The sequence below is a fragment of the Amblyomma mixtum genome, chromosome 10, assembly GCF_055824585.1.
Source record: "Amblyomma mixtum isolate Tamu chromosome 10, ASM5582458v1, whole genome shotgun sequence".
Taxonomy (NCBI): Eukaryota; Metazoa; Arthropoda; class Arachnida; order Ixodida; family Ixodidae; genus Amblyomma; species Amblyomma mixtum.
The window spans coordinates 75,513,704-75,538,895 of record NC_143021.1 but is presented as its reverse complement, the minus strand read 5'-3'; the positions used below and the strand labels follow the sequence as shown (position 1 = coordinate 75,538,895).

Below are 25,192 nucleotides of genomic sequence, written 5' to 3'. Positions count from 1 at the left end.
ATAAATTTTAAAATAGCCTCTAAGGTGGCTTGGTGGCTGCGGTGTCTGGCGGCTGACCCAAAAGATGTGGCTTTGATCCTGGCCATGGCAGTCACATTTTGATCGAGGTGAAATGCTGTGCGATGTCAGTGTACGTTAAAGAACACCAGGTGGTCAAAATTATATGGAGCCCTTTACTATAGCTATGCCATTCCTCATAGCCTGAGTCCTCTTGGGATGTTAAACCCCATAAAACCATAAAACTAATTTGAAAAAAATAAACACACTAATGAGGTACCGAAAGGTAAACAAAAATAATATTACACTGAAACCACCTTCACTACTGTATCAGTCCCTTTCCTTTTGATTAGGCACATCACACAAGTACGAGACATTATTCACATTAAAGAAAACACATTGCAGGGCCACATCATCAAAACGATACAAACAATTATTCTGAGCACCTGGTGGATGTTGACACCGCTTAATGTGTGGCATATCAAACACAAGTGGCGAGGTAATCAATCTTTGAGAGTGCAAATATATACAGTTTGTAATTACATAAATTCCAAGTACATAACAATAAGAACCATCCACCATTTTTACATAGCAAGAACATGTCTTCTTTGGTGTTAAATAATCTGAACTGTGTACAATAATGCCACCGATTTGCGCGCGAAAATACTTGGACATCTCAGGAATGCAGCCAAAGCGTGAATTTAAAACAGTTCTCAGATGTTCAGAACAACCTGAAATAGGTTGTGGCATGCCAAGAGGACATATTTGGTGGCTCTTTTTGTACTGAGCAGTAATATCTTTCTTGGCGCCAGCCAAATGAGCTGGAAGTTGCAAGTGCCTGCCCAAACTCCGATAGGTTTGGTGCATAATGCACCGTTCAGCAATCTGCATGGGAACAAGCTTGGCTGCTGACACAAGCCGCAGTGCATGGCCAATCCCATCTTCAAAAGGAAATGTGGACATTCCCCACAATGGGCCAAACATACGTGTAGCTTTGGAAAGGTGAGGCAGTTGATGAACATTGAAAGTCATCACTGCATTGCCATACAGCCTAGCTACCTGTTCAACGAATGAAAACAGCAACCTTTCAGCTACACAGATGTCACTTTCAGTTACAGTGTCTTTTAACAACAAAAACACTGCCTTTACAAGGAGTGCAAAGTGTACCAAGTATGGCCGAGGCAGGAGATCGGATAAACATGGAATACTATAAAACAAAAGCCAGTAACGCCATTCAGTTGCTTTCCAGTAAGCACGCTCCGAGAGGGGTCGCCCAATCCTCGAGAAGGTGATGGGAGGTCTTATTAATCGCAATCTGGAATCTAACAGCCTGACATGCCGCCCGACATAGAATGCAGAGCCTGTTAGCGACAGCCATAGGTCAACAAGTTGCTTCGTCACACCCTCGAGGATGCAATGCATGTAATCCGGAGGTAGGCCCCACACAAGGTCAAGGCCCTTCAGTTTTATCAACGAAGATGGCCCCTTAAAACCTTCGACTGCTACTTGCTGTACCCCTGCTTGCCGCATCGCTTCCAGGACACGCCCATGGGTCCGTTCACAGGCTAGCTGGCCGTGGTACAGCTACTTGACCGTGCCTGTAAAAATTGCATGTAGGCTTCAATTCCTTTTCATTAGTAATCTGACCCACAAAATTCAGCCTAAACCTTCCAAATGCAACACTGCACCTAAAGCTTGCAGCACTTTGTGTATTATATAGAAAGACATGCTCAATTTATATTTTTAGCTGCACAAGAAATTTCCAGTAATTAAGGAGCTTAGCTTTTCCAGAACATAGAAATATGCATTTTATGACATTTAAAACATTGCTCATGTGATTAACAATAAACCTCATGCATCTGTTACAGAGCAATAAGTAGGCACTGTACACAGGACCTAAAATGAATGCCTAGCTGCTTGGTATAAGTGTTTTGCTTTTGCTTACCATTAAATCCACACTTTCATAATACCACTACGACACCTAATTGTCAGTTAGTCAGTATTGCTGCGGACCCATTAAGAAATGAACCCCCTTTGAAAGTGTGAATTAAACTTACCATCAACACATGTACCTTCCTCAAGGCACCAGCTGCACCCGTAATACCCATTAAACTGCTTAATGTTGAGGACAGATGCTCTTGCCGGCGAGTCCACACAACACATAACCGCATGTACCGATGACTTCACAATTGTTCCAGCATGGGACCAAACAACTGTCCCAATACTGTTGACCTCGTCAACAAACCTGCGCATAAAAATATGCAGAGGTGGGTGGTCCTTTGCAAACCACAGCCCTGATAGTGCAACATTTTTCCACCGGAGTTCTACGGGCAGTTCGTTTACCATGACCTGAATAGGCCAGATGGAACTCTTGGACGACTCGAACACAGGCGCCCCGTCAGTGTTAAAAGTCAGTGTGATGTCACTCCATGACATGTTGAGTTGTCGCCGAATGCTTCTGTATAGGTCACCATCAGTGACATCTTTGTAAGTTCCTGGCTCACGAATCACTGTCGAAAACTTCTCCAGATTTTGAAACAGGACAGAGCTGTAATGCCTGATCAAATTTGTTAGTTGCTGTTTGAGGTCAAACATGACGAAAAAACTTCCCATTGCTATCAAATTTTCACACTCTTCTTCCTGTTGCAGCTGTTACATGTTATTTCACTTTTGGCAGGGACTTCATGAGTAATGCCAAGATATTCATGACAATTCCAGCAGAACAGATGCAGCCTCAGTGCTTGTTTTTTGTCCTTCCAGACCCTCCTTAGTAGATAGGTAGTTGGTGGCACAACCACTTCTCCAAAGAGGGCGTTGAGAAGGACAAGGAGGCCCCTAACCTGTGACCAAGTGAGCCCTGCTGTCACGATGTAAGCTAAGATTAACAGCAGTGCTTGTGCTTTTGTTGTGGACTGATGTGGCAGCTTTTCCTGAGAAAGTTTCCCAAGGTAGGCCTCGAAGTCGTCAGAGAAGTCTGGGTTGTCAGTTTCATTTCCCTCGACATCATCACAGTTTTCTCCCATGTCTTCATTTACGGTGTATTCCACACATTCTTTGTCTGAAGTGTCCGTGCTGTAGCCTGTCTGACAGTCCTGGCCACCATCACTGGCAAAGGCAGCACTTTCATCTTCATATGTAAGAGGATCTGCAGCATCATTTGGGGCTGTCCCTGGGCTGATATGAGTCAAGCCTGTACTTGGGCCTTCACCGCCACCAACACTCGGAGATTCACTCTCACTGCCTTCACGCTGGCTTGAACCTCCAGCTGCCTGGTTCTGATTGTCCTGCAAATGAAAATAAACATCATGTGGCTTGCAATAAATATGAACAATTTGAATTTGTGCGTGCATAGATTATCCAACTTTTTATCCTTCACCAACTGCATTTTGCCCAATAAAGAAAGTTCCCAATGGTTGAAGTTTGTGTAGCCATGCTGACAATAACAATACATGCTCCTTATGAGAAACATGAGATTTTAGCCAGCTGTATACAACTTGAAAATGGTGCTGTCCATAGGGAATGCACTCGAAGAAAGAAAGGCAGAAGAGTGCAAAAAAAGAGATCAGGAAAACGTGAAAAAAAAGCCGTCAGCTGCAGTCACAGAATTACGTGTAATCATTCAAGTGGTGAGAAAGAAACGATTCTGAAGTCTATCAAGAAAGCCAAAAGGACAAATATACTGATAAAATGCTTCAGTTACTACTAGGATACAGTAAACTGTAAACACTGAAATGTCAGTGGACTAACGCAATTGTTACAATGTGGTCTATGAGTCATGGAACAGGGAGTAGCCAAATGGCAGAGATGCTAAAATTTCTGTCATTGTTTACTGCCTCCCATTTGGTACCATACTACTCTGCACCTGTTAACTATTACCAGACATGCAATGTGAAATGAATATTGAATACATGAACGCCGCCGCGGTGGCTCAGTGGTTATGGTGCTCGGCTGCTGACCCAAAAGACGCGGGTTCGATCCCGGCCGCGGCGGCTGGAATTTCTTTGGAGGAGAAATTCTACAGGCCCGTGTACTGTGCGATGTCAGTGCACGTTAAAGAACCCCAGGTGGTCGAAATTTCCGGAGCCCTCCACTACGGCGTCTCTCATAGCCTTAGTCGCTTTGGGACGTTAAACCCCATAAACCATAAACCATAATACATGAACGTACCTTTACATAATATTTTCTCAACATTTGTTCACAGGCACTCAACTGCCTGTATCAAATGTGCCGGCAAAGTGAGTTTGAATGCCTTGTGACCGCAAGCAAGCTGGTGATGCTGATTAAGCACAAGTGTATGCCGCTTCAGTACACATTCCCTAGGAAATCACTTTTCCATGCGCACTCATGGCCGAATTAGTAAATTGCAGTGATGCAAGTGAGTGCAAATGATGCAAACTTCTTGCTGAAAACTCATAAGTACAGGGACTCCAGAACTATTTTTTGAGTGAGAGGCAAGACCTCGTTTGTTTTATTTGATTATTTGTTTTATTTAGATATTTATACATTTGACCCTGCATATATTTATTTCACATTGTTCAAAGACTTATTTGTTAATGCATATAAAACCTACATTAAAATAGGCAGCTTAAGATCCACACAAAGAGTGATCAACCATGTTAAAAATGGTACATTTTCTGTAGGCTACTGAAATGAAAGTTTTATGATCCAGTGGTCAATGAAGCCAACAAGCTCAGCTTCACTGCGCTTTATATTAATAAGCCCTGGAATGTAAGCATTTGTCAGAGACCTGACCAGGCTTGCAACTGGGGATACAACAGGGGCCTGTGGAAAAATGTTTGGAGGAAGGAAGGGGGGAGAACGCCCCCTCCCCCTCTTTCTCCTCCCTTCATTCCGGAGGCCTTGCGTAAGCACTTCATTGCACCACATGTGCACCTACCTGAACAATAGCTGAAGTCCTGGCTCTCTTGTTTACATTGGACACAGTTTGCCTAGGAACTTGAACGCTGGTTCCCTGCTCGAGGTAACGCCTGTAGCGCTGTCGTGGCTTTCCTGACATCGCGATATCAGTTGAAGCCACCACGGAACGCCAGCCCTTGAAGCTAGCGTTTTGCGCGCTTTTATCTCAGGTGAAGTCTCACTATTCAGAGAAAGAGAAAAAGAAATCCAGAACGCGTGAGTGGACAAGGATATGGATTTGGCTGTGCGGTAGACGCGAGCTGGTCCACAGCTAGGGTGGCTAGACTAGCCTACCACAGTTCCACAGCTCGTGGCGTATACCCTCCATGCGTATACCGAGACGAGATATGCAAGAACCACGGTGGCCGTGCATGGCTGTATTATATTTGGGTGGGTCGCACATATGTCAAACGATTATATCTCTGAGCATCAAACAACGAACGCGCCGCACAGTGCGCCCTAGCTTCCAACAATCTAATGTGTGAACGTCCTGTACGAAAACATATGCTATCATTTTAATACATGTATTCACCTGGCGCGATATGGCTCAGTGGCCATGGCGTCAGATGCTTACCGCGAGGACACGGGATAAAAGGTCCACCCCAGCGGGCCACGTTTCAGTGAGATTGATTGATTGCATCGCGTCCTTTATTAGAAGCCATTCATGTTGGTGCATATTGCTCGAAGCATCTGTGGCCACCCCGGGCGCGTGCTGATCCGGTCGCCGCCGGTCTCCCTCAAATTCTCAGAACTTTTTCCAAGCAAAGCGACAGCCGTATGTGCTGCATTGTGCGGCTGGAAGAACCCTACGGGCCCGGCTGGCATCGCAACCGGTAGTTCTGCGGGCTTTGTATTGAGCTCCTATTATTCGATCCTAGCATTCCAAGATGCGCGTATTCGGCGACGACGGCACATTTCCATTCGTCACTGATGAAAAACTTGGGTCTTAAAGCCAGGGAGAGCGCAATTGCTGATTGTCAGGTGGCGGACTAGTCTGCGTGCCCCTCGCACCTCCGGCATATGCGCAGGGCGTTTGCAATTTGCTTCTCAGCGCGGAGACGAGATACATTAAAGGCCCGGGCCATATACTGTGCGATAAATGTCGTGCAGTGCAACGTACTCGAAATTAATCCGGATACTTCTATCACGGTGCTTTTTATATATGTGTGTGTAGCTTGGGCACCGTCGATCGGGTACCCCACAGCGCGCCTAGGTGTGTAATGCACCGGGAGAGCGTACGTGCCTATGGCGCACTAGATTATACAGGCAGGCAGGGTCGATATAGAGAATTAAACTTGCTTTCGTGGAGCATATATCAGCAATTTATGCGTAGTCAATTAAGGCGTGGACTGCATGCAAGAGCATCTGCACTGGACACGTCTTCGTGTGATTGCATGGCCTCACTGTAAACTGTGACGCATTGCACGATCTCCAGAACACCAGACCGACAGGGAAGTTCGCCATGCATTTCAGACGTTTGTGCTTGATACGATCGAACAGCGTATGTAAGACATGTTAGTTTCTGCTATGAAATAATTAGGGCCTCAACACTGCTATTACAACGTAGTACAGTAAGTGTCCATGCAAAAAAAGGGGAAAGGACAAGATGGGCCTCTTTTTTTTTCTTGTCTACTGGAACAAATTTTGTTACTAAGTGACCACCCTCCTTTCCTAGCAGTTTAAGCAAACGACCATGTGTCATTTTTTAGGCAGTTTTAGGATCGCCGTACGATAGACAAGGTAACTGCTACCTGCTATTCGTACCTAAAAACGTTGATTCGTACAGCAAACGTGACAAGGCTAGCCTGTCAAACAGGCGTCAAAAAGCTGTAATGAGGAAAGGAGTTTGAATGTCCGTGCTACTCGAAGTTCTAGGATGCTGTCCGCATGTAATGATAAGTGAAATAAAACTCGCAAATAAATCAGTGACAAACGTTGATGGACACACCGTCGGGCCCTGCAACACTAATTCCTAACGAATGCAAAGACATACAGACCAACTAGTGTGTGATCATTCCCCTCCAGATGAAGCCACTGCTGCGTTTTAATTTTTGTATCAAAAACAAAAGGCATATTTCTGTCTGTTTAAATACGCTAGCGATGCTAATGAAATAGCGCTAGCAATGCTAGCGCCAATGAGATGTGCCGGCATGCGTGGTTCGCGCACAACAGCTCGCCATGCTCGCCCTATGCCTTCACTTGCTTTCCTTAGAGTGCGTTGGTGCGAGTAATCATAGTGCGAGTGTAGACGTGCATTATTTTCTTGAAAAGTGCGTGGGATTCAGCGTGAATTCAAAAATGTTTGTGCTTGTGGAATATGTCTGTGACCTTACAGTCGCGACCATTCAGCACGGCGACATCGAACATTTCGCGCCTAAGAATGTCGCGGATTTCGATCCTGGAAAGCTGTACCAGGCCTACTGGCGCGGCGACGATGCCACCCAAGGTGGCTATTACGACGCAAAAATCCTTCATCTCACCGGTAAGTGGTTTGTGCTTGCGTTTTGCAATTCACTACCAGTTCTTTATGTGCGTAAACGTGTTACGGCAGGTGTGCAGTGCAGTTCGGAGTGCATTTCATAGCAATTGCCACTGCGCATGTATCCCTTTGTTTTTGCACAAGTGTGCAGTCCGCGGATAATGATGGGCTTGTGTTTCTCTTGACCTTGCCTGTACGATTTCGGGGTTTCGAGTCGGGCACACTTGGAGTTCAGGCTCGTGTGCAGAAGTGAGCTGCCTTGTTAGGCTGGCGCAGTGTACTTCGGGTGTCGTTTGGATGTCTCTTGCTGTGTTCCAGCTCTAGAACTGCCCCTGCAATGCAGCACCCGCGTTTTGAGGCCCTCTAGACAGGCCTATGCACGCCTGTGCTGCATAAACTTCGACTGCATTAGTCCTGTGTGATAGTGAAACGCTTCCTTCAGATTAATCTCGTAGCTGAAATGCAGACTCTAATTGTTAAATTGCAAAGAGTAGTCATGCATGAAGGGCGAAAAAAATCTCCCAATAAGCGTGAAATATATTGCAGCACGGTTCATGTCACTGTTACTGGCAGTGAAATTACTGAACTGCCCTTCTGAACTGCCGCTGCTCACCAGGCACCTGCGTATACCATTTATTAGGTCTTTCCAGCACGCGCATTAAACGATTGCATCTGTTAACTATGCTTCCCTGTAACGTATTCCATTCTTAAGCTATTCATTTTCAAGCGTAACAAGGTGTAGAAAAATGTGAAGTGCAGAAAGGTCTTTTATATATATGCTTATGAACCACTAGCCGGCACAACCTGCATGCTGCCTCATTTGAGTACAGCTGTGTGCAAGATACTAGGTTCCACCAAGCACAGTGATGGCTGGGAAAGGTAACTTAACCAACACAATGTTCTGTTGAAAGCGGAGGATCCCACAGCACCACTTTGAGTGGGAGAATGTGCACATTAGAAGTGCCAATTGCGACCGCGGGAATCGTGAATTTCTAGTCAACTGTCAACAGTGTCATGATGGTGAAACAAGGGAACCTTTGCTGTATAGCACGATTGTGTGTGTTGAAGTGACGGCCACCCATTGAACTACCCGTAAGAGGCACCGTTGCTCGCCTCTACTTTGTAAGTACAGTGGCAAGCATAAAGGTTCTGCATGCCACTAGCGCACAGTGAATAACGAGTGAGTGAAAACCAGTGAATTAAGCTCCTGAAATAGCATGTCGAGGCTTGTGTGCCAAGGGTAGTGATCCTGCCATGCGTCTGTCTTGCTGCCTGAATGATGATTACTGAAGATATCAGTATTTGTGTGAACTGCATTTTAGCATCCAGAAAGCTAGAAAGGGATGAGCACTAACAGCAATGCTACATTAACAGCTCGAGATAAGTTAGCTGGCTGAGAGCATAAAAAAAAACATTGCGCAAGTGAGAGCCCTTCGAACATCCTCTATGAGCTGGGTTACTGACAAGTTCACCATAGTAACAGCGAAGTTAACATGCAGTTATAGCGATTTGTACACTTTCATTCATGGGGCACAATAAGGTACTTCACAATGCTACCATGTCACATTAAGGAACAGCCTAAGGCCAAGATATTTTCTGTTTCTGATGCATCATGGGTGGTCAACCTCTCATACGGACAAACATTTTTCTTGCACCAAGCAGTCACTGATATGAATAGCTGCGATATGTAACCCTCGTGAAAGGTTTGCACAGTCAAAATTGGAGGTATTTCTACGCAAAAAGCAGAAAGGAGGTCATGTCAGGATGGAATGCGGCCTTTTGTCTGCATCTATGCATGCGCGGCAGCCCAGTGGTTCATAAGCATGGTTGGCGCAGCAGTGAGTGCGCTGACATGACGTCACATGCAAGCTATGTATATCGGTGCTGCTAAAGTAATCTTCAGAGTGATTTTCTGGGATATACATTACTGTAGTATCGAAAGCATGGCATGTGATGTTTTCAGTTGCCTTTGTAAGGATGATAAATCACGGTCTGAATGAGTGTAGTAGCATTCTTGATCATCCACAGGGGTGTGCCTTGGTGTGCACTTTCATCCTTTATCAGCAACACTAGTTTGCACTGGCCACTTTTGATCGGAAGTGCACCCTGCTGGGGCAGTTTTTAGGTGCCCCGCTGCACACCGAGAAACCGGAGAGCAGTCCCAGCAAGCATACTGAACCAGCCAACCGAGACCTACACTGGCCTTCTGAGGTCCCAGAGGCATGTGGCTCTCGGTCACCGCTCGTCAAGTGCATATGGATGAGGTTGAAAAGTTATGCAGTGCTTAGGGAAAACTGTTCAGGACAGCGTCTAAGTTGAAAAACGTTACAGAGATGTCTGTTTTGTCTCTCACAGCACGGTGGGATGAAAGGGTCTTGGAGCACATTTAAAGCTACCAGTCATAGGTGCAGCTCCGTACTTGCTGCCACCATGTGTGCACGCTCACACACTTTCTCGACAGGTGTATTTTTGTATTCCATGGGTACACAAGGTGCACTGGGTACATATGTTTCTGTTTCCTCTAGGTTTTCAGAAATTTTAAGTTTTAACAGTGGGAGTTAGGCAGTAGCTTCTATGGCATGTTACTGTGTCTTTTCACTTCCTGGAAATTGGTGAGTGTCAGCATGCGCACAAGTATTCTGAAAGCTGTTCCAGGTTTGGAACACCCAGTAATTGGCTGGCATGCCTCAGTGGTTACATACTTGCCTGGCCTGAACGATGCCATGCTAGCCGTGAGTCTCTACACTAGGTGACAGTAGGTCTAATCTCTGGTGGGCACCCTTTGCCGTTGTTCTTGACGCCACTCTCAGCCACCACCGCAGAGCACTGCACACCATGCTGGCTCACCCGGTGAGACTTGATGAAGAATGCTGCAAAATATACCTCTCGCCATAACTGTAAAAAAAAAGCACTGTAGAAGCACTGCTTTGTTTGGTCATCTTGTCCTGTTCTCTGCAATTGCAGAAACAGAAGAGGAGATGACAAGTTACTCCGAGAAGCGGCGCAGGAGGCCACTAGTGCCTGCTAGCGTGAAACGCAGCAGCGCAAAGGATAAAGAAAAGGTATTGTGACTGCGGCTTGTTCATTACGAATTATTTATTTTAAATCTTAAGGCAAAACCACTAAGCGGCAACACTTGTCTTGCGTTGCACCAGTGTCTCGTCTATCCATTTTGCTGGAGCTGAAATGGTGGCATTAGGAGGCTACGCATGGAGACACAGGGGTCTGTCAATGCGAGACCTCGGCGCCAACGTCTCAGCACAGTGTGCTGTCTGGCAACCATCCCCTGGAAAATAATGCAGACTTCTTTTATTGTTCGTGACTACTTGAAAGAAGTAGTATGCTGTGTCACACATGATAGGCTATGTGATAAGAGGTTAAGAGCATAATGGCTAGCTCTACTTATAGCTTTGTAGAGACATAAGGAAAGGAAGTGGCATGCACCTGCTGCTATTGGTAGGTGTAGCGTCATGCTTGGTGTTTTAGATTTTTTGGGGCTAGTAAGCTCTATTTCAGCTTCACTGTATGGGAGCACGAAGGATGAGATGGGATTGCAGCTTGTTCATAATGGGTGCTGGGGGTATATAGTCATTTTGATTTTGCTTTCAAGAAGCCAACCGTAGAAAACTGTGAATACGTTGCTGTGGCATTTTGAAGTTTTGGTTGGCCTTGCTAAACTTTGAATTGCAGGTAACGCCACCAGCTAAAAAGCTGCGCAAGGAGGTGCAGCGGAAACATGAGCTGGACCTCCTGCAGGAAATGCAGGACCAGGCAGGAGAGGTGGAAGCCACTTGCCAATGTCCTGCACTTCAGCAACTCCAGGCGTTGAGGCAGGAGATTGAGGACTTGAGAGGAAAGCTGGCAGAAAAAGATTCTGCCAATGCTATTCCGCACTGCACCTGCACATGCAGGGAAGGGGGCTGCGAGCCACTTGAAGCGGAAGTTAAAGAACTTCGCGCACTAAACGCGGACCTGCAGAAAAGCCTGCTACTCAAAATATTTTCATCTGGTGAGTGCATAATCTGGTCACATGCAGATGGGGGCAAGAAGAGAGCAGGCAAGCAGATAATGGCAGGCTTTAAAGGGACACTGAGGAGAAATTGAAGTTGGCTTGTATCGATAGAATACCAGCCCCTAATCACAAAAACACCAGTCTTACCGAAAACAGAGCTCTTGTAAGGTAGAAATGAGCAAGCGCTAAAATACAGGTGTCGCCGCCACAGCCTAATCTCGCAAGTACAAGGCGGATGATGAAATAGAGAAACACCACGCATCTCTGAGGCTGACAAATGGGCATGAAGGTTACACGTGTGAAAATTAAGTTTTGCTTCATAGCCGCTAGGGAACTTTTATCACGAAAGGAAGACGGAGAAAATACAACCGGTGTGTTGGAAGTAAAAAAAAAAAAACTACTTGGCGGTGCGACAGGCGGCCAGTTCAGTTTCGGTATGCTTCAGCTCTTCGCGGAAAGCAGCCGCCTCTGCCCCCCAAAGCATCGCACGCTCTGTGGGGCTGAGGCCGCTGAAGTGCAGGCCGGAATTCTTTGACAGGGTTGCGTTATCAGGATCGGTAACGAACATCGTCGCAACGTCCGAACACAGCTCGCCACCTGCGTCCAACAGGCTAGATGTCAACGACCCGCCGCAGCCCTTCGTCGCAACGACAAGTGGCTGCAGCCAATGCGAGCGCTGAGAGCTGTAACGTCACGATGACGTATAGGTGCGCTGCTGGGGCCGGCGTGTTGGCCATCTTGGAAGGCTGGATGCCGCACGCCGGTGTCAGAAAAAGGGGCTGGGCTAAAATTGTTTATTCGCGGGCATAACAAAGCCTGATGCAGAGGACTGGCAAAAATAGAGCATTTTTGAGGATCGTTGACCAATACTTGGTTGTCGATAGCAGTGGTAGCGGCGATACATGCATATTTCTTCCCACAAACGCTTTGCTGCTGCTGCTCGGGGCGCCTCGCCTGGTGTCTGCTGCTTCCTGCGCTGGTGTCGTGGAAATCGTACATATCATTGTTATTGTGAGAGGTGGGTCATATCAAAGCAATGACGAGACTAGTATACTTTTATTACAGTGCTGTCCGCTGTGTCTTCGATGCAAAACACGGTATAGGCAGCGACGACTACGGCAGCCAGGAAACAGCTCAGTTCGTCGCCCGGCGCGCCCGCGATCGACGCCGTTGCTGAAAGCTCGGTACTTGTGCAGACGTGCTTTGCCGCTGCTCGAATATAGCAAGCAGTCTTTCTGATAACAAGGCTGTTTTGTGTTTACTAATGCGAATGTGGGGTACACCTCGGCAGCTGTCGGACACTCCTTCGGGGTGGCAGTGCGATACCGGCTGTGGGCTTAGGATGAGCCGAGCGACGCATTCGTCGCTGCCGCTCCATGTGTCCCTGCTTGCTGTGTGATGGTGAACCGCTTGCAACAGTTCGCGCGCAGCGCTGCAGCAGATTTCGTACATGTGTCTCCTGCTTTAAGCGCCCAGCCGGCGGTAGCTTTTATTTCGGCTGCTAGACCGCACCACACTGCGCCAGCAATCACGGAGTCGGCGTTTACGTCACTGTTTCTCTGTTTAGTCGCAAGAGAGCCGCCTGTTTGAATTGGAGCGGCGGGAAAAGTATTTCAACTTCGGATCCAAATCTCTCAGCAATAAATGCATCTTTCGCACAAGCGACAACTAAGCCACGAAGTGCCCAACTATCGAATTTTGCTAAGAAAAAAAAATTGCTAGAGTTGTCCTCAGTGTCCCTTTAAGAGCACTTGGAATCAGAATCTTAAAAATAATTGTGGTCACAACAGTCGGAAGGTCTAGGGTTTGCCCGCACTTGAAAACAGGTTGTGAAAAAGATATGGCAGCAGTGGCATGTATTTACTTTGGGGTGAGAGAAGAGCGATACTTGGGCAGAGCTTTAACTATTGGTAAAGTAATCTTCGCTGAGGATGATAATGTGGTGTGAAGTTTTAGTTTTTTGTTTTGTTCCATCTAATGCGACCTGTTATGTCGAACATTTCAGAAAGCAGACTTATCTGCGCGTCGAATATGGACGTTCAGGTAAACGCAGTGCCACAACTGCGCAACAGCACAGTGCCACAACTGCACAACAGCACAGTGCCACAACTGCGCAACAGCACAGTGCCACAACTGCGCATGCAGGAAAACAGAGGCAAGTGAGCTCTTTTAAAGTGCATCTGTTACTTTGGTTACTTCATTCAGCTAATGGGGTGGCACAGTGGTGGGCATGCTTTGCAGCTGAGCACAAAGTGGAGGACAAGTCCCAGCCAAACACTCAGCCAAATGCAAAAAACAGTCGTGTTGTGCGCCCTCAGTGCATGTGAAGGCACCCCAGGCGGTAGAAATCAGTCACGAGTACCTGTTCTCTCATGAAGGCAGGACCCCCTTTGTTTTCCCGCGTGGGGACCAATTCTGTAAAAAGGAGGCTTCACGTCTTCTTTTAAAGGACTTACTGGGCATAAACCTAGTCTCCACATGGTGACTGCAGGAGTGACTATTATTTGTTTGTGAGTTCAGTGCCGGATTATGTGATTTATTTATTGTAGGTGTCGCTACTGTGGAGCAATTGCTGGCACAAACAGCAAGGCTAAGCCCACCTGTAGCTAACAGCATCTCAATTCAACTGCCTTTACAATGGCGAATCTTATAAACTTGCTACTATATGCAACTACTTCTACTATATGCACGACTTAGCGCGGAATGTGGTTTGGTGTATGGGGTTTAATGTCCCAATGCAACATGGGCTATGGAGGGACGCTGTAGTGGAAGGGCTCTGGATTAATTCAGATCTCTGGGGTTCTTTATTGTGCATTGAGACCACACAGTACATGGGTGCCTTGTGTTTCGCCTCCATCAAAACGTGGCCGGTGCGGCTAGAGCTGAACATGTGTCCCTCAGCTGAGCAGCCGAGTGCCTTAACCACTGAGCCATTGTTGCGAGGCCGCAAAATATGAAAGCACTAACGCAAGAGAGGAGAGGCTACTGGCTTGTTTTTGTGTTGTCTTCACTTTGTTTGCTAGAGCCTGCAACCATTACCAGCTCACCCAACACATTGTTCATGTGTTAAAACCCATATACATTGCTTTGCTTTAATTCAATCCTCTGAATTTTCTGGACTGCCTCCTTTCTTTATTATTGCTTTCTAAGAGACTTGAGAGACTTAGGGGTTTTAGTTTGCTCTGCATTGACATCTAAGCAGAGTGTAAGCTGTTCACGAGTAATTCATTTGCATAGGTGAGACAGATAAAATTTCAAGTGTGCCAGTCCTCGCCCCGTGTGCATCACATGCAAACTCCAATAGGATATGCGGCAGCAGCCTTACACACACCTGTACAATCATTAGTGCCACACTCATTAGTAACGGCAGACCACATTACACCATTGCGCCACTCACACATCACAACCCACATCGGCAGCTTTGGGGAGCAAGTCATCTGTCTCTTCCGAGACAGTGCAGTTATGGAGCACAAAGCCTGCTTTTCTTGAACAGTTGTTTATTGTGGCCTGCCTCACCTCGTACCACACACTGTACACAAACTGCACCGCTTCTAACAAGGTCACCTTCATGTCAGGAGGTCCGGAAGCGTGCTCTGACATTCCCTGGTGGTCTATTTTCCCATCAGCTATTCCGGCATGTAAGGCCGCCCTCAGCGATTATGGCGCTCTGCTGCTGACCCGAAAGACACAGGATTGATCCTGGTCGTGGTGGCTGCATTTCGATGAAGGCAAAATGCTGGGGCCCGTGTGCTGTGCGATGTCAGTGCAAGTTAAAAAATCTCAGGTGGTCGAATTTCCGGAGCCCTCCACTACGGCGTCTCTCATAGCCTTAGTCGCTTTGGGACGTTAAACCTCTTAAAACAAACAAGCAATTCAAGGAAAGCAAACTTCTTCACTTTTGCGGCAAGAATTGGCCCAGTGATGGAAACATTCTAGTTGCAAGCGTTCAAAAACGACTGGTAAAGGGACTGTCCGACGTTGCCATGCAAATCCTCTGCCACCAGTAAGCCCTTTCACAAGGGCTGTAATGAGTTGCAGTGGCTCGAGCCATTTATATGAACACAGATGCTTGCAATATGTGCTGTGTTACACTTGCAGAGTAGCTCAGCTCCATAAGTTCTTACCTTTAGGCTCGGCTAATAGCCGTTGTAAGTTTCATTTTGCAGATGTGAAAGATGTAGAGATGTAGCACAGAACATGTACTTCCTCTTTTAAGGACCTTAGTTAAATTTGCTCTGTGGTGTATGAATGTGCATTCAATGTGTATCAATTTCACAGCGCTGCCTCGTTCAACACCGTCGACCGCCGCAGTGGCTGGCAGTAGTGGCCCTGACGAGTTTGGTGAGCAAACCCTTTTGTGAGGCATGCTGTGTTACTGTTATCGTCAGCCTAATTTTGCCTTATTGCTACCTGGCTTGAATGCGGCGCTGTGCCAAACTGACATTGCAGGCAGGCAGGCACCCTTGCCTTCAAATGAGCTGAATTGAAATATGTGGGCTTCATATTAGAATAAAGGTTATTTGCACGCTGATTGTCTTGTTCAGGTGAAATAGTTTGTGTTACAGTTGCAAATCTGTACATTGTAGGGCCACCAGTAAACACTTCTGCAAGGGCGGTGATAAGTTGCGGTGGCTTAAGCCATTTGGCTTAGTAGATCGAGTAAGCTGGCTATTTAGGTGTAAAAGATATATAGATGCTGTAGCACAGAACCGGTACTTCCTCTTTTAGGGGCCTTGCTTAAATGAGCTTTGTGGTGTGTGGATGTCACTCAAAGTGTATCATTTTTACAGCACTGCCGTCTACCAGTGGAGCGGCTATGAGTCGGGACGTGTACGGTGAGCGAATCATCTTGTGATACATGCTGTTCAATTATTGTTATCAGTAACCTAATTATGTCATTACTCACCACTTCGCTTGAATGTGTTGCAGTGCCAAGCAGACATGGTAGGCAGGGAACTCTGGCCTGTGTAGCATACTTTGTCGTTACTGCTCCATGAATTTACTGCATGTGAGCCGTACCCTCTTTCAGTGCTTTCTGCATCACAGCCAATGTGGCCAGCAGGCTCAGTCTAAGGGAGCTGAATCAATGGAGCTCTGTGTTGGGGTTTATAGAAAGTGTTAACTGTTTTCATGCCTCCCAAAAATCTCCTCAGATGCGGATATTGACGCTGAAGGTGGCAGCTGCGATTTACAGCTGCCTGGAGCCGATATCATAGGTGCCACCCGGGACGATGGGAAGGTAATTGCATGAAATATTTTGGGCATATGGGTTGAATTACCGTATTTACTCAAATCTAGGCAGACCACGATTCTAAGCTGAGACCCGAAAGTTGAAGGCCACAGAAAAAAAAACTTGCTGCGATTGTAGGCAGGCTGCAGCGGTCCAGCTGGCCGCAACTCCTAGCGATACGTGCCTTATGCGACCTGTTGGTGTAAGCTCGCGGTCTTGACTAAGCCAGTCCATGTAGTATTTGTGCAGCCGATCCTTAAAAGGCTTGTTGAGGCATACACCAAGAGGCTGCAGCTGCCCTGTCATGCTGCTGGGTATGATGGTGATTTCAGTACTGGCCTTGGCAAGCGCACCTTTTACGCCATCGGTCAGGTGCCGACGGTAGGAGTCCAGGACGAGGAGGGAATGTTTGGCCAAGAGGGCCCCTGGACGCCGTTGCCGAATGATTCTTATCTACTCCTCAACCATTTCGCTCGCCATCCATCCATTTTCATTGGCACGGACGATCACGTTTGTTGTGAACACTTCCGTGCTGGAAGAGTCTTCCGTTCGAAAATTATGTACACCGGCAGCTTGTGGCCATCCTCCGTGCAGCCCAACATTACTGTCATGCGCTGCATCTTGTATCCGGCTGAGCACACTTTGACCTCCTTTGCACCTTTTTCATTCACTGTGCACGCCACTGGCATGCCAAACCATACACCCGTCTGGTTGGTGTTTCCCGTTTGCCCTACTACGTAGCTTTGCTCCACCCTCTTTATAACAAACTGCTGAAATGCGATCAGGTTCTCTTCATAGTCGCCCGGCAGCTTTTGACAGATGGACATGCGACGTCGGAGGCTGAAGCCAAAGCGCTTCATGAATTTCTGCAACCAACCCCAGCCAGCTTTGAACTGTTCCCGGGGAATGCCTCGCTCTCTAGCCAGCTCTCTTGCTTTGGCCTGTAGCACTTCCGTTGTCACTGGAAGTGCTGCTGACCTCTGCGACTTCATGAACTCGGCCAGTGCTAACTCCACTTTGGGATGGCGGCCTTTCTTTGGGCCTGTGAAAGCCGTTCTCGTTGCGGCGCAAGCAAAAATTTCATTACATTGCCTCCTCCAATGGCAAACATTCTTTTCATCCACGCTGAAGTCCCGCCCGGCTTGCACAACTGAAGATTGCTCTGCAGCGAGTATAACTTCGTGCTTGAAGTGCAGATAACGAAAGCCCTCAACAACGAAATTTTCGCAACAAGAAAATATTTCGAGTCCCCGGCAGAGGTACGTAGGGCTACATGTATTTCATATCCCTCAACAACGACACATCTTCAACCGGCAGCCCTGCGACAACGAAAATTTCTGCCGTAGCGGGTCGCGAGTTTTCTTTGCACGATCTCAAAATAACATAGAAACAGTCGAATCCAGGTGAAATCCTAATCAAAAATGTGTTAAAACGTTTTTTAGGCATTTTAGAAACCAACCGTATATACTTGCATAATGAACCAACTTTTTTTCCAGAAAAGTTGACCCCAATTTGGGGGACGGTTCATTACGCGCAGGAAAAAGTTTTAAGATTTTTTTGCAACAGTGAAAATTTAATATCCGCCCGCTGGCTCGGCCAGCCGTCTGTCAGTTGGTGCGTTACTTCATTCGTCAATAAAAGCATGCAGTCACCGGCGCTCCTGTCACGGCGCACGAAATCTTGGCACGCTACCAACTTTGCCGAGCGAGCGTACCACCCCTCCACCATCGAACTATAAACGCCCTGTAACGTTATCAGCGCGCGGCATCTTGGCGCTCTGCCAACTTCAATGCCCCCTCCCTTCCTTTCCACAGAAGCAACACGCCGTGCTAGCCATGCGCAGAATATCTTGGTGCACAGGCAAGTCCGCAGACGGCGGAAACAGCTTGACACAGAAAAGAGCTAAGAAAAGTTAGCGCTTTAAAAAGAATGTAAGCTCTCAACGACTGAAGTGGTGGGTGGGTTTATTATGCAAGTGGGTCCGTTACGCGCTGCTGACAAACGTGTCTATGGCCACAGCCATCTGGCTTTAATAACCAGCAGGTGCCAGCTGCACCTCCAGAGTCTGAGTGACAGCAGAAGGTGCAAGTGCGTCTGGTGACGCGAGCGAACTTTCCTTACTGAGCAAGGCATGGGAAGCTCTTCTGAGTGTGGACAAAACTGCGCCGCACGGCTTGGGTCTGCACGACTTCCTGTCCGTTCACGACGGTTTGTTCGTCCACGAGGAACTAACAGACGATGCCATAGTCAGAAGCATGCGCAGCGCTAACGAGAGCGATGACGGCGACGAAACCGCAACCAAGCAAGCGAGTCCGCGAGATGTGCTTGATGCACTCACCGTGCGGTCATTCCTCCCGACGCATGATGACGACGTGGCCACATAAGATATTTTGAGTTGTGAGGATCGAGTGTTAAAACTCCCCCGAGGCCGTGGACGGCAGGTCAAAATTACGCAATTTTTTCATTAAAACGTGGTTCCTGTGGTATTTCTTTTTTTTTTGTCTGCTTTCTCTCATTTTCGCAATAATGAAATTCTCACGAGAACGAAAAAAATTGCTTTCCCCGGCGATTTCGTTATTGCGGGGTTCAACCGTATAACGAAACCGCCTGGTTGGTGCCATGGTGTCCGTGAGAAAAACCACGTATGAAAACTTCCACTGTCACTGAATGTGCTCATGCCACCACACGAGGAGAGAACAAGGCCAAAATGGCAGCGAATGCTCGTTTGAGGTCTGATCGGCATCGGCTACGGATAGTAACAGCTACAGTGCTCTTTTTTGCGGACATTTTGTAGGGGCGCTACTGAAGTGCAACTTTTTTGTATTTTATGAATATGAAACCTTGAACTAAAATCCTTGAATCTAAGCCCGCCTAAGAGTTCAATACCTTTTTTTTAAGTATCAGCCTAGGTTCGAATAAAAACGGTATCTGTGAACGTCGTGGATGGACCCTGATGCCAGCCCAATTCTGTTGACTAGGACGCAGCTGCTTCCACATATCTTTCAGTGTTTGGCCTTTTGAATATATTTTGGGCTGATGAACCTACTTTCACTTTGAGAAGTCGAGTGTAGCTTGATTTTAATGTTCTGCACAGATGCTTAGTTATTTTTCTGTAATGGGCAAGGTGTATCAGGTAGAGGGTTTTGATCATGATTTGACACACTGCTGCTGTAAAAAAAATTCTTTGTCCATATTGTTGTTTTCTATCCAGTTTTCAAGTGATATTTAATTTAGGTCCTCTTTGATGACTGCTCTCAGTGTGCACACATAAAATTCTGGGAATTTGCTGCAGGTATATGCAGGCTCCGGCGTGTGGCTGGACCGCAGTGCCTGGGAAATTTTGCTGCGGTCCCCGACAGACTCCATGTTCTGTCGCGCTGCGTCGCTCATTTACTGGACGCCAGACCAATTAAGAAGCCGCAGCGTGACAGGAGTCATATCGAATAAATCGAAGTCACTGGGGATGACAGAAGCCAAACCGGCACTTTCTCCAGAGAAAGTCTCCTCACTGAAAGGTGAGAGGGCTTTTTCAGTTGCTTTGAGTGTAATGTCGAGACAGTAAAAAAAATGTTGATTGAAGCAAAGCTTGCATTCAGGAATGTCTCATGTAGCACGTAACGGCAGCAGCAGCGGCCGCCGCAAGTGGATGTCGGGTATCACGACTGCCTTGCTAATCTGGAGATTGTGGGAAGTAGTGCAGTTTCACAGCAGCAGACGACAGCATGCACAGCATGCACCGCTTGGACGCCATATCTGAGTGAGCGGCGGTACTCTAGCGCCTGCACACGTGGGCACACAAACCTCGGTGATGCCGTCGTTGGCGACCGGCCCATTTCACGCTGCCACTGTACCATCGTCTGTTTTACTTCACTTTTTGCTATCTTCCCCTGCTTTCCTCCATGCGATGTCTTCGCATTGGTTGCCTTTAATCCGTTGGTTCGCTTGGTTACGGTGCCGCGGCTCAGTCCATGAATGGGCGTTAAGAGCTGCGCTCTTAAAGGGCCACTGACACCCCCGGCCTAAATCCGGTGGTTGTGAGGCATCGTCACCCCGAACTCGTGGCCGCAAACACTTTTTGAATAGACGCATTAATACTGGAGTTATGCGGAGTTAAAGCCGGGGAAATCAAAGTGCCAATGCGTCTTCCTTTCCTTCGTCTTTTGCTCCGAGGTCCTTCTCTCTCGCAAGCCTTTCTTCCGATGTTAGCGACAGGGGTGGAGTTTCGTGTCGTCCCTTCGTACTTTTCATGCATGTATGTTTGTTTCCGGAAGACCCACCTCCGTTTTATGACCAGAGGGGCGCGCGAACGAAGCGCGGGCCCGCGGACACCGCCGGCTTTTCTTAGAAAACATGCCTCCAGATGTGTCTTTGTGCGTATTTCTCCTGTGAGTTTGTGTCTTTTCTGTTTTTCTATGGCGCTTTGGAATACCACGACAGCGTCAATGTATGCGAGTGGAAAAAGAAAACGAAATGGAGAGCCGCAAACGAGGAGAGGACGCGGGGCGTTGGGTTACACCCACCCTTCGCCGCCAAACCGATGGAACGCCTACGGGCATGACGTCACACTCAGGGGTTCAAATGCAAGGAGGTCGCTTTCAAGAAGAGAAGAGCTTTGCGTTGAATTTTTTACTCTTTTCCGGGGCGCGTGCCTCTCTAGTGTTTTGGAGGGACTATCTTCCATGCCTGATCTAACCACTGGGCTTATTTTCTAAAAACATCCAAACCCTGGTCAGTGGCCCTTTAAAAAATCATACTTGAGACGATTTTTATAGGAATATCAAAGAACACCAGTGCCAATTTTGTTAACATTTATGCATCTATACTTCATCTCAAGCTTTTTGCAGCACTGCGAAAAGTATCGCTCTCTTGTTCAATTGGCCAGTGCAAGCAACAAATAGTCCCTCGAATACTTGAGCAGTGTTGTGACAACTTTCCAAACATTTATTGCAGTAATTGGAAAGTCAGGTTTGGTTAATGTTTTGAAAGTATAAGGAAACGTTTCAGTCACGGGTTAAATTAGCAGAGAAAATCTGCACGAACACAGCACTGCGGAGGCCTGCCTCGAAGTATTGTCACCATTATTAAAAATGGAGTCGGCCGAGTCTCCTGCGCTCTTTCCTCCCTTGGGAGGGAGCCACCAGTTGCTGCAAGAAGGGTGCAGAGTACGTTTTGCAGAGCATGCCGTTCAAATTGGCTTAGGTAACTGCAGCCTTCACAGTGCTGCAAACAACTTGTGAGATGAAGTATAATGCTGGAAATGTGGCTTCTAGTTCCAGCTTTTCTGTTTCAGTTTCACATTGATAGGGCAAATTAATTAAATGTTGCCATATTTTACTTGCTCCACAATTTTGCTTTTGTCACATATCCAGCTATATATAAAGCTGTGTTCTAATGCATCATATATTTGATTCTGTGCAGCTCTGTTCCATGTGTACATGGGCGACGTGCCAGCCGATCTGCAGCAGAAGCGGCTGAAGGCCGTCCGGAAACACCTGTCCCAAAAACTGGGAGACATGCAGAGGAAAGGACCGTGCCGCGATTAAGTTTTTTTTCTTCATTATTTTCATTACAGTTGAACCTAGATATAACAAAATTGAAGATTCCCGAAAAATATTCGTTATAGGGAGGTTTTATTATACGCAGTTTCCGCGAGAAAGTTCAAAAGATAAATACAGAAACGAAACTAAGGTAAATCAAGGCCAGTGAACTCGCCCAGAATGCATTTATTGCTGGTTGGTTGGTTTATTGTTGTTTAACGTCCCAAAGCGACTAAGGGTACGAGAGACGCCGTAGTGGAGGGTTCCGGAAATTTCGACCACCTGGGGTTCTTTAACGTGCACTGACATCGCACAGTACACGGGCCTCTAGAATTTCGCCTCCATCGAAATTCGACCGCCGCGGCCGGGATCGAACCCGCGTTTTTCGGGACAGCAGCCGAGCACCATAGCCACTGAGCCACCGCGGTGGCTCTGAAAAGAAACGAGTGATCTTGCTGTGCTGTTTGTTGACGAGGGTCGGCACCACTGATCGTTCATAGGACATGAAGACACTTAAAGCTGTACCGCCATCGTCCAGCGAGCCCACAGCGCGTCGCAAAATGTCGATGGCATCCAACACTTCATTTGTAGAAGGCATATCACATGCTGGCCCGACCTCTGGAGATCCATCATCATCGCCGGTCTGACATCGGACACTTTCAACCAGCGCCTCATCCGACATCTCTTCAGTAGTCACGGCACAGTCGTCCGCATACAAAAAGTCATAGAGCTGCACGTTGTCAGGGTCTGCTCCACTCACGCGCAGTAAGCCCCAAGCTTCGGCGAGATCGGGTGGCCCGGAAAGCTCCACTCCTAAGGGCTCCTCTTCGTCAGTTTGTGCAGCCTGAACTTCTTTCGTTATGCGGGCATTTCTGAAACAGTTGGCGGTAATGGCCGCACTTGTTTCTCGCCACGATGCTTCAAGCATCTCAACTGCTTGGAAAATGTCCACTTTCATTTCCCGCTGAAGACGAGTGTTCAGAAGCAGCTTTTGGATCAGTCTACGCCGGTAGCTGCACTTCACGCTGTTGATAATCCCTTTGTCGAGGGGCTGAATTAGGGAAGTGCAGTTCACGGGCAAATACTGCAGTTCAATATTTGAAAGGTCGAGGCCTTCAACATGATGGTACGCAGCACAGTTATCTAAGAATAAGCAAATTCTGCGGCCTTGCTTCTTGATATCTGCATCGAACGCCTTCAACCAGACACCAAATATGGCACGCGTCATCCACGCTTTCGTGTTAGCCACGTATTTCACGGGCATCCGGTGTGTTCCTTTGAAGCACCTGGGGCGGGCACTCTTCCCGATAACCATTGGGACGCACTTGTCAGACCCGTCTGAAAACAGTTATACGAAGTTTACTCTGCTTGCCTCCGTGGCAGACGTTGCCTTTCAGGCTAAGGGTGCGGTTCAGGAGCAATTGATAAAAAAGGGCCGTCTCGTCACAGTTGTAGACTTCGGACGCATCGTAGCGCTCTAAAATTGCTGGCAGTTTCTCTTCTACCCAAGAATTTGCAGCATCGCTGTCCGCAGAAGAGGACTCACCGCTTATAATCTTTCCAGCGATGCCATACCTGTTCTTGAAGCCATCCATTGCTGGCTTTTAAGTCATCAAATCCCAAGATACAGGCATAATCCCGTGCCTTTTGCTGCAAGGGAGTGCCGCTGATCGGAAGATTTCTAGCCCTCATGTCCATGAACCACGTGAACACCGCTTTGTCTACGTCGGCGTACGTTGATGGCTTTAGCTTCTTCTTTTTGCCACTAGCACCGGACTCCACTGCACTGCGAATCGCCTCTTTCGCGTTGAGAATCGTAGAGAGAGAGCTGGCTGGGATTTGAAACCTGGCAGCAACATCCTTCTTTTTCTCGCCTGTAGCAATGGCGTCCAGAATAGCAATTTTGTCCTCAAGAGACAATATTTTCCGTTTTTTCGTGGTCGTATTCATTCTCGATGTGTCAAAGCACCAATGTGACCCGGCGCGCACACACACGAAGGCAAGATCGAACAGCACACGCCGGCACGGCGAACGGAACAAAGGCTCGAAAAACTGTAACTGAAAACAGTTCAAGAAATGCGTGTCGTACCACCTAGTGTCATGCATACGAAGTGAAGTGACTTCTCGAGCAGCCAAAGCGTGGCGCTGCCGGAACGAAAGCAAGCGGTGCCTGTGCATTATCATCACCACCGAGCGGGAGAGTGGTGATGCTCGCTCGCCGCCGCTGCGAATGTTTTTTATGCATTCATCATTCTCGGCCATTAAGTAACGAAGAAATTTGGCACAATTTAGCTCTGTGTTCTTAAAATATGGGGAAAAAAGGCAAGGCGGTCGATGGGGCAATTTCGTTATTTCGAGGTTCACTCCCCCAGCCACTACGTTACTTTGAGGTCACAAATACATGGGCTTCTATGGGACTGGCGACGGGGAATGGAAAAACTTCGTAAAATCGAGGAATTCGTTGTATGGAGGTTTGTTATAGACAGGTTCAACTGTAATTTGCATCAGGATCGAGAATCAATAAATTATTTGTACAAATTAGGTGGTTTGCTAAAGATGTTTTGTAAAGCTCTTCTGTCCCTCTTGACCAGCTAGCAAGCTTGGCATAGTGGGACAGTAGGCTTTTCAGTGTCACACACCTTTCATGCGATACATAATGGTGCGTGCTCGTGAACATATATGAAGTTAGGCCTAGTATCTGCCGAGCACCGATCTGAGCATACATTCAGACCGTCACCATCACCATCAGGCCCATCACCATCAGGCCCATCACCATCAGGCCCATCACCATCAGGACCATCACCATCAGGACCATCACCATCAGGCCCATCACCATCAGGCCCATCACCATCAGGCCCAAATTACGGGTTCCTTCAGACCGGCAAGCTGATGGAATTTTTTACAGGGGGGCATACTATGCTTCACTGCTGCGGAAATTGCGGGAGGCCATCAAAACCAAGAGACGTGGCATGCTCACCAAAGGTGTCAGCCTTCTGCAAGACAATGCCTCAGTTCACAAC

At 47.4% G+C, this 25,192-nt stretch overlaps 2 protein-coding genes and 1 long non-coding RNA gene across 3 annotated transcripts; 2 read left to right on the top strand and 1 right to left on the bottom strand.

Annotated features, from left to right (window-relative positions):
- Positions 1-327: 327 nt before the first annotated feature.
- LOC149326161 (uncharacterized) lies at positions 328-1,595 on the bottom strand. The gene has a single exon (XM_089565130.1). It carries the CDS (start codon positions 1,525-1,527, stop codon positions 328-330), a length of 1,200 nt encoding a protein of 399 aa, XP_089421256.1. The 5' UTR covers positions 1,528-1,595.
- A 9,671-nt stretch (positions 1,596-11,266) lies between these two features.
- Positions 11,267-15,746, top strand: LOC149326160 (uncharacterized). The gene is made up of 3 exons (XR_016286581.1): positions 11,267-11,402; positions 13,411-13,560; positions 15,684-15,746. It is a non-coding gene; the product is annotated as an uncharacterized LOC149326160 (long non-coding RNA).
- Positions 15,747-16,221: 475 nt separating this feature from the next.
- LOC149326159 (BEN domain-containing protein 5-like) lies at positions 16,222-22,178 on the top strand. Its single transcript, XM_089564488.1, has 4 exons — positions 16,222-16,240; positions 16,559-16,644; positions 19,928-20,150; positions 22,054-22,178. Exons 1-4 carry the CDS (start codon positions 16,222-16,224, stop codon positions 22,176-22,178), a joined length of 453 nt encoding a protein of 150 aa, XP_089420614.1.
- Positions 22,179-25,192: the final 3,014 nt, after the last annotated feature.

Coding starts and splice junctions, on each gene's coding strand:
- LOC149326161 (XM_089565130.1), bottom strand. CDS start 1,527: ATGCGGCAAGCAGGGGTACAGCAAGTAGCAGTCGAAGGTTTTAAGGGG.
- LOC149326159 (XM_089564488.1), top strand. Junction 16,645..19,927: donor CCACCCGGGACGATGGGAAG/GTAATTGCATGA, acceptor AATTTGCTGCAG/GTATATGCAGGCTCCGGCGT. Junction 20,151..22,053: donor GAAAGTCTCCTCACTGAAAG/GTGAGAGGGCTT, acceptor GATTCTGTGCAG/CTCTGTTCCATGTGTACATG.